General features: G+C 49.6%; 3 protein-coding genes across 3 annotated transcripts in view; all 3 read left to right on the top strand.

Annotated features, from left to right (window-relative positions):
- The window catches only part of FOXG_20716 (uncharacterized protein), a gene marked incomplete at both ends in the record, with an annotated part of 1403 nt that extends 264 nt beyond the window's left edge, over window positions 1-1139 (top strand). Inside the window, one exon of the mRNA XM_018401025.1 lies at window positions 170-1139. Coding sequence (XP_018250869.1) covers window positions 170-1139 — 970 coding nt within the window. The remainder of the gene's footprint in view (window positions 1-169) is intronic.
- A 1932-nt stretch (window positions 1140-3071) lies between these two features.
- FOXG_12317 (uncharacterized protein) lies at window positions 3072-4451 on the top strand. The gene is made up of 2 exons (XM_018392077.1): window positions 3072-3860; window positions 3911-4451. The coding sequence occupies exons 1-2, from the start codon at window positions 3164-3166 to the stop codon at window positions 4303-4305; spliced, it is 1092 nt and encodes a 363-aa protein (XP_018250868.1). The 5' UTR covers window positions 3072-3163; the 3' UTR covers window positions 4306-4451.
- An 805-nt stretch (window positions 4452-5256) lies between these two features.
- On the top strand, window positions 5257-8557 carry FOXG_12316 (uncharacterized protein; the record flags this gene model as incomplete). Its single annotated transcript, XM_018392076.1, has 4 exons — window positions 5257-6408; window positions 6459-8007; window positions 8060-8464; window positions 8517-8557. The coding sequence occupies 4 exons, from the start codon at window positions 5257-5259 to the stop codon at window positions 8555-8557; spliced, it is 3147 nt and encodes a 1048-aa protein (XP_018250867.1).
- Window positions 8558-9205: the final 648 nt, after the last annotated feature.

The following is a 9205-nucleotide window of genomic DNA, read 5'->3' as shown; positions in this document are numbered from 1 at the left end:
TCAGCCAACGCACCCAATATTGTCAAGACGTACAATGTGAGAGATCATTTGCCTGTGCGGTAAGTTGCCAGCACAATACCTCAACTCCTTGGCTTTCATTTTCATTTCCGAGGAGTGTCTGCATTTCCGAGTCTCTCTCTTCACGTTCCAGAGCTGATCAACGTTGCAGGATTTTTCTTCCTTCCTCCTATGAAGCCGGCTCATCCAAGGCACTTCCGACACTATTTACTATTCATGGTGGTGGCTTTTGCATAGGCTCTTCGCAGGATGATGACGCCTGGAACCGTTCCTTTTCCGACACTCACTCCGTGCTAGTTGTTGCATTGAACTACAGCAAAGCCCCAGCAGCTCCCTTCCCCACCGGCTTAGATGATCTTGTATCGCTATATCTGGCCACTTTGGATGATGAGTCTCTCCCTATTGATAAGGCAAACGGCGGACGTATCGCCATCTGTGGGTTCAGCGCAGGCGGTAATCTGAGCCTGGGCTTGTCTCAGCGCCTGCTCCAGTCTGACCATTGTACTTGTCATCCCCGTGCAGCTATCTCTGTCTACGGTGCACTTGATCTCAGCCGCTCTCCAGAGGCAAAGGCTAGTACACGTCAGTATAAAACGGATGCTAGTCTCGGCTCCCCGCGCACGTCCGCACGCGATCTCCTCCTCAACATGGCCCCGCTCTTCGATTGGAGTTATCTGCCCGATGGACAGGACCTGCAAGATCCCCTCGTGAGCCCTGGCCCGTGCGCTGATCCAGATGATCTCCCTCCCCATGTTTTCATCATCGCGTCGGAACTAGACATGTTGGCAAAGGAAAGTCAGGATTGTGCCTCCCGTATGGCCCACGCAAGAGGAGGCTCCGGAATACCGGTCGCTGATTCCGAGATAGCTCGCTGCGGGCGTTCAGAGCCTGGAAAACCTGGGGAGTTGGAGTTGGAAGATAAGCGATTCGCTTGGCAGGAAACCTTTCCTGACGGCAGCGTCAGATGGCTCCTGGTGCCGGATGTCCTGCATGGTTTTGATAGTCTGCCCATGCGTGAGAGACTTGGAGGGGAAGAGACGATAAAGGATGCAGAGCTCAAGACAGAAGCATATTGCAAGCTGCTAGGTGACTGGCTTCTTAACACAGTCTTCATTGTTTGAAGAAGGCAGCTCAGACAGAATCACTTCAGGTGTCAAATCAGCTAATCTCCGGTTATTGCATTATACAAAGATAGTAAATACATCTTAGCTCAAAGTTCCTTCAGCATCATAGATATGATTAGTTCGCCTTGACTCTGGGGCATTGCCTACTTGAGAAATTACTCACAAGAGCTATTCACTAGGAGGCACTGTATAAAAGATAAAATAGCATAAACCTATGAGTATCCATCTATTTGGAATAACCAGTGCCAAGAGAATCTAGACTCTTTGGAGCGTATGCCTGGATTGTGTCTGACCCAACTTGGTGAACGAACCGGTAGATAGAATTGGTACAGGGATATGCATGCTTTGAATGCCACCCTACATACCCTAACCTTGCAAAATATATCGGAAAGGGCCCGAGTAGCATTCTGGGTAGATCCCGAGACACTCAGGCATCAGTCGCTTAGAGTAAGTGCAGCACAACCTCAGATCAGTTCATTTCGGAGTTGGTCTTGGCTTCCAGCTCCAGATTCCCAACCCATCGATGCGACTCGCCTGAATCCCTCCAACCTTACACTGCAAAGTGATGTATCCGGGTTGCTTTTCACAAAGTAACGGACTAGATCATTAGACCTAACGTATCGTGCTTCCCAACACCTTACTTGGAGATGTTGCCTAACCCCTAGAGATTCCAACGGCCATTGGGTTTCTTTCGATCCGGGTTATGTTTAACGACCAATTCTCGACCTGGTCTCGCCATGCATCTGTGTCCTACTGGTGATTAGTTGACAAACGTCTACGGTATTGTCTACCATTTGGTTGGCAAAAGAATACTATTTGGTGGTCATGTGCTCGTCGAGACGTTTGAGGACTTCGCCACGTGAAATCTCGATCATGTCGCCTGGTAGGTCAATACCAATTTGTATAACTTGCGGCGAATAATAACTTATTGATAATCTGAGGTGTTCAACGGCCGAAGTGTTTGACTCACGTTACCGTGACTGTTTGCATCCCTTGGCGAATGCAATGGAAAGCTTGCTTGCAAAGTCCGCGGACCGGGCTCGTCGCCTAACGATCAGACCCAAAAGTCGACGCCGGCAACGGGTAGTATCACAAGCATACTCAGTTATAACAAGGCACGGCCTGTGAGGAGAGCTTCAACCAATACCCCCGCCTTCTTTGGGGGAAGGGACCATGTTGTTCGGATGACCCGGGGCCCGGATGATTCTGAGGTGACCAGCTAAGGCTTACACGAACTTGACCATCAGGGAACAGCGTGATAGTTGCATGCATCACCTAATCATTTGGTTTACGGCATGCCGGCCTTCCTAGGCGCTATGGCAGGATACGCCCAGACTTTGGCATTTGGTCACTGCTGGTCATTGTCTACTAGTGTGTGATGAGAAGAACATTCCAAAGCACAAAAGACACAAAAGTAATAAGTTATCCAGGAGCTCGCATCCAGCGTACCGTATGAGAAGATGCTTGAGGACAGCATTCTTGGATTATGGTCGCGGTGGATAACGCCGATGAAGTATGCTGGGTTGCCAGGATAACAGCCTCATGCTGAATCAACTCGTAACAAGCGCTCTTCAATAACGCAGAGTTATTTTGAATTCGAAGGGCCTTTGTAGTCACTTGATGTACTCAATGTTAGCCAAAATTACATGGTCTAAGATGTCACCAGACTCTTGGTGAAGGTTTTGCAAGACGGCTTGTCCGCAACAAAAGATTATTCAGTCCAGTCTAAAAGGGTCAAGTGACGCACGATAGATCCACCAGAAATATTGTGAAAATAAGAACGTTGAGAGTTTTATAATAAATGGTCATGTATCAGCGGCATTTCGGTATTATAGCCGGCGGTCGGTGTTGTGCGACTCCAAATCCCGCCTCGATTGGTCTAGCGGCTGATGTTGGACGCTCATCACTTACTCCAACTTGATCAGATGACGCAGCCATGTTGCATACCAAGCCTCAGCTTCCCCTCAATCAATGAAAACCTCCCAGTTTCAAATCATAATAGTTCAATCCCATAATCCAAAATGAAGCCGTCGCCGTTTACGTTTGACCCTCGTGCTGATACTCTACTCATTCTGCAAAACCCCAACGCGCATCTACAAGAGGAAAATGAGATCCAAGTGGACTCGGAGCCGGAGTATGAACGGCTTGGGTCCGATGAGGCGGGGTTGATGGAAACAACAAAGGCCCGACGCGATTCACCGATGACTTTGGATAATGACCAGAGTTATCCGAGAGGTTCGTTAGAAGAGGGCGGGTCAACGCAGGTCGAATTCCGGGTGTCGTCGAGACATTTGAGTCTTGTCTCACCAGTTTTCCGGGCGATGCTGGAAAGCCAATTCAAAGAGTCTCGGCCAAATGATCAAGGGCTCTATGAGCTCCAAGCTAGCGAATGGGATGCCGAGGCACTCGTGATCTTGCTCGACATCATCCACGGTCACCATCGCGAGGTCCCAAAACGGATATCAGTGGAGACGCTCTCGCATATAGCAATTATTGTCGACTACTACGGCTGTCACGAGATCATGGAGCTGGTTTTCGCTGCTTGGGTGAGCTATCTCGGACCGCCAGAAGATTTCGTCAAGCAAGATCCGATGCGATGGTTGTTTATCTCTTGGGTCTTCAGGCAAGAATCATTATTTACAACCGCAACGAAGATGCTGCTCTTGTACGACAATGGCAAATACGTGGTTGATCTACCAATACCCCAGCCAATATTAGGTAATGACGCGCCAAACCACTTCCTCATCGAAGGTACTGATAATTCATAGATAAAATTGATGACAACCGTCAATTCGTTCTCAATACCCTCTTCGGCCATCTCTACAATCTCCAACAAGATCTCCTCGAAGGTAAAGCTGGCTGCTCAGAAACGTGTGCCAGTATGCTTCTCGGTTCATTGATGAAGCAGATGCGAACAAGAGGCCTTACACCTGTTAGGCCATCGATGCCTTTTGATGGATGGAGAGTGGAGGATGCACGAAGTATGATTCTCGGTTTTGCGGCGCGACCTTGGCGCGTGCCTGGAAGGTCCACGGATCACCCTTGTACATTGAACAAGTTTTTGTTTTCACGCGTTAGTTTGACGCTTGCACATGCGAAAGGGCTTGAGTTGAAGGATTTTGAGGGGAGTCCCTGTGTATTATTTCAATCTATGAGCTCATAGTAGCTCAAGCGTATCTATCTCACATATACTTGGTATAGTTGTCAATGAAGGTTTAAACTTATGGCCAACATGATTTTTATAGCCCAATTCAAGCTAAGACATTCTTATATATCTATAAATAACAGTTATCATAAATTCCGTGGAAAATTCCGTGGAAATACTAACCCGATTACTTTTCTTCACGTTTAAAGACTTTCTTCCTATACATCTGACCTTTATAGTTAAATATCGTATGAAGATAGAGTGATAGTAGCTTTTGTGTCTGCTATAGGGTATTCGAGACTACCGGCACCTGTGAGAAAACAAGAGGTAATGTACAAACGGGGCAGTTGGGATCTCAACGCGGCTTACCTTACTAACCGGGTTTCGCCCCTAGCTCAGGGGCTAAGCTATTCCTAATCTGCTTAGTCTCATCGAGACCCGAACCAGCCCGGGATCTTCCGCAGTGAAATGGGGATGAGGCTGCAGGTTCGTCTCGTGTTTTCATACCCCGCAACACGTGGGAACTCTTGGGCACTCAGCTCTTGTCGCGAGATTTAAATGCTTTCAGTGTTTTCCCCATGTTTTAAAGCGTTTTTGCTCGACGATGAGCGTTATCAAGACACTATTGCCTAAGGCATCAATAAATCGTTTTGCTTTTTACTTGCCGAGATTGGAGCTCTATTTTAAGAGCTATGCATGTTGTTCCAGCTGAGCAACCAGGCCCAATGAGAAGTCCCGAACGCCACTAGCCCCCTTACCTGCAATTTTCTGGCCTGAGCTCTAATCGTCACCGCAGCAGATGCACACCGAAGTCAATTCACCAACAATCTCATTCTCTTTGCGCCCACTCAACAACACATTGTGAGCCTCATCAGGTGATAGGTGCGCAAGCAGAAACTATTAACCAAGGACTCAGCGCACTCTTAGCATGCTGATGCGATAGCGCGACCGACAGAGGAGTCAGCCAAAATGGCAGGCCAGGAGCCTCTGCGACAGTTTCGAGATGTCAAAGATGCCGTCTATCGCTATGACTCGGTTTTCGCGTCAATCAAGCCGCCAACTGAGATTTATGAGGAGAAGTTGAGATCGATTCAAGATCGCATCGCGCAAATATGGTCCGAATTGCCATCGGCGCCGCCGGACCAAACATCCAGGCTTCAGGACAATCTGATTGAGCTGGCCGGCCAGAAGAAGGAATTGGAAATCGACCAAAAGACGAACATTGAGCACTATGAAAGAATTCACGCGCAGAAGGTTCTGCAAACGATGGACTCGTTCCGCAACCATCTCTTTCAACTCATGGGAACGTCCAGCGGACAGTCGCAACTTCAGATGACGCCTGACACTACGAGGCTTGGGACTGATCGAGTTGAGATCGCGCCCGTGGAGCCAGAGTTTCCGGGACAGGCACCTATCGTCCCTGTTCCTGCAGATGATGAGACGGACGATGGACCAATGTTTGACGATAACCTGATGGATGGCACAATGGAAGACGGCGCTGATGATGACGAACCTACGGAAGACATCTTCCCCCAGGAGGACAGCGTGATGCAAGAACCTGTTGAGGCTGAACCTTACAACGAAGAACCTACAGAAGAGCCTACAGAAAATCCCACAGAAGACGAACCTTTCGAGACGGAACCTACCAACGAGGAACCTGCGGAGGAAGAAACCGCCGAGGGGGAAACCGTGGAGGAATCAGCAGAGGAAGAGCCCGTGGAGAGGGTGTCCGCCGAGGAGGAAGCTGGCGCGGATAGTACTGAAGAGCCTGATGACGAGCAAGCTGCAGAGGCAGAACCAGTCGAGAGAGAATCCGTTGACGATGAACCTATCGCAAGCAGGACTCGAAAGCCTGGCAATCGCACAAAGGCATCGAGCCGAGACATTGCTGCTCGCGAAGATATTTCTGCTCGTCATGCCAGATATACCTTCAGTCCATCACCGACTCCGGCTGCTGAAACCATCACGGTACAAGCAGACGAGTCTGACGATGAAAATGAGGACGAAGACGAGGACGAAGACGAAGACGAATCGGAAGAAGAGGAGGAAGAGACATCTGAAACCGAATTCTCCGAACCTGATGAAGCTCCCCCATCACCACGACAAACCAGATCAAGAGGAGTAAGCTGATTCACCTCGAACTTTGATATGTTACTTACCAACTTTTTCAGACCAAGCGCAAGGGAAGCTTCTCGAGTCCAATGACGAAAACCAAACGCCAAAAGTCAGAACGAGCATCTTCTACTAACAAAGAGACACAAAAGGATGCACCAACAGCAGAGCCAACACGACGCCAGACTCGACTACGTCAACGACATCACGACCCGACAGGCGCTGACGAGTTCAAGGGAATCATCAACCCGAAATGCGGAAAGGTCTATTTGACGTACTGGGACAAGACCAAAGAATGGCTTGCTGTCCTCATTCTCCCTATGGGCAGTTTCGACAAGATCGGAATTCCTGGATCTATCGAAACTTGCGGCTTAGCAGACTCCCTTCCGCCTTGTTACCAGTATGATAAAGTGCCCGGAGAATACACATGGGCTAAACCTTACGAGACTGGGAATACTCTCGTCCACGAACGCGTGTTTCCGGTCATGTACTTTGACGGTCGAGACTTTCCTAACAGGAGTGCCATCGACTGGATCGAAGCAAAGGACTTGCGGAGATTTAACCCAAAGCTCAACAACGATCTTCTTCCTCACATCAAAGAGGTCGACAAATACTTAAAGGCTGACCCAGCCAGAGCAGCTTTGCAGGAAGATGACGAAGATGGCGAAGGAGTGCCGCACAAAGAGAGAACTGAGCCTCAAGTACCAAAACCAGAAGAATCGAAGAAGAAAAAGCGCAAGTCGAGTGAACACAAGACTTCGGGATCCAGCAAACCAAAGACAAATTCAAAGAAGCAGGCCCTAGCAACAGATACAGAGGTTCAGAAGGCAACCTCTACGCCGGAACAAATGGCAGCACATAGGGCAGCAGCACTGAAGCCTCAAGTGCTGAGGATGATAGGCCACCATAATAGCTCGGACAAATTAAAACCTACCAAGACCGCAGCTTCGAAGCCAGCAACGACGGCCCCTGCAGAAACAAATGAGAAATATTCAAATAGTCGGCCTGCATCTAGACCGTCCTCCCATAAGCCAGCAGCGTCGAAGTCATCGAGCTCAAAGCCAGGAGCGGCGAATCCTGCGAGACCGGCGGGGAAAGGATCTAATCAGCATGCACCATCTGCCAATAGGCCATCGAGTTCGAAGACACCGGCTAGTTCAGATCCCAAACCAACGGCTGCGAGACCTGGAGAAAAAGAATCAAATCAGCCTGCTCCGAAGCCATCACCAGCAAAGCCAGCAACACGGAGACCAGCCGAGAAAGACGCAAGCCAGTCTACCCCAAGGCCGCCAGCAGAAAAGACAGTGTCGAAACCAGCTGAGAAAGAATCAAATCAAACTGCACCGAAACCATCAGCTCCGAGGCCTGCCGAGAGTCACCAAAGCAACCAGGTCCGGACAAGGTCCAAGCCAACAGGTCCGAGGCCAACCGTAACAAGGACAGCATCAGGGACACCTGCCGAGAAGGAGCCAAGCCGGCCTGTCACAAAGCCGCCGGCACCAAAGCTAACAGCGCCAGCTGAGAAGATATCAAATCCGCCTGCGCCGAAGCCAGCTGAACATCACCCAAACAAGACTGCTCAGACCAAGCCTCAGGCACCTGTAACTGGTATGACTACTCGCCGCATGCAAACTCGGAACTTACAGCTAATGAGCCCCAGCGGAATCTCAAGTCCCTCTTCCAGTTTCCGGCGAAAATCAAACGGAATTTGAGCCTCAGATTGATGAGCCTGCTCCAATTCTGGAAGACGACTCTCAGGCTGCCCCTGCCCCTGTCCAGCAACAAGCTCCCCAACCCAGAGCTGACCCTCCGGCTCCGGCTCCGGCTCCAAGAGTTCCAAGAGCACCATCAGCGCCGCCCAGGCCTCAGTCTGTTCCGCAGCCCAGCAGTGTTTCTCATCATCCCTTGCCGATTCCTTCGCCTGTACCCAGGCCTGCAAGTACCAGGAATCCACCACGGCCACTGCCTGGTGAAGATGTTAAGAAGGAGGAAAAGCCCATCGTCGTCATTGACATTTCAGACGATGAATCAGACGGTGCTGCTGAAGACAATGCCGCTGCTGCACGTACCTTATCGCAACGGGCTTCCCGTGCCCAAGTTCTCCAACAGTTGACCAGGGTTCAAATCCATACCACGAAATCCACATATGGATCCATAATGTGGATCCATATCCATTCCATTCCATTCCACGTGGGCTTCAGCATTTCCATATCCACGCCACGAAGCCCCTTCCACATGTTCCACATGTGGAAATCGTGGAATATTTTAGGTGGGGTTCGAAAATACCTTGATTTCCTTGTGAAATCCCGCATATCCTAAGTACTTTCTATCACCCACAACAACACAACATCGATTTGCCACCCCATTTTCCTCCGTACACAATGAGTCCATTCTGGGGGCTTCACTGTTACTCGCGTTACTACCCCAAATCGAAATGGCCACTCCCCATCCTACCAAGTCAACCACATCCGTTCCAGAACGAACAGAAGAGGACAATCAACGGCTCTTTCAGCTCTACAAAAGCTGGATCTTGACGGAGAGAGACGGCAAGGCGCGTCTATAGGTATATCGGTTCGGCTACGAATATCCAGCATAACAAGAAACAGGAACGTCGGTGGGTGTGTTGCCTTTGCGTCAAGCAACGGCGGATTTTAATGGACCAATGACAAAAACATTGACGTCACCGAGGGCGGGCGGGACCCATTAATTACCATTGTTGGACGAAGTAGGTTTCCATTCCACGAATTCCACAATATGGATCCATTTCCATAATGGATCCATTTCCACCCATTCCACATCGAAATTA

Source organism: Fusarium oxysporum, chromosome 13 (assembly GCF_000149955.1).
Source record: "Fusarium oxysporum f. sp. lycopersici 4287 chromosome 13, whole genome shotgun sequence".
Lineage (NCBI taxonomy): Eukaryota > Fungi > Ascomycota > Sordariomycetes > Hypocreales > Nectriaceae > Fusarium > Fusarium oxysporum.
Note: the sequence above shows the minus strand (reverse complement) of the source record. Positions and strands in the feature narration are given on the sequence as shown.

Bases quoted from the DNA above. Each gene is read 5' to 3' on its own strand.
- FOXG_12317 (XM_018392077.1), top strand. From the start codon at position 3,164: ATGAAGCCGTCGCCGTTTACGTTTGACCCTCGTGCTGATACTCTACTC. The intron at 3,861-3,910 runs GTAATGACGCGC...GATAATTCATAG, and splicing joins AATACCCCAGCCAATATTAG to ATAAAATTGATGACAACCGT.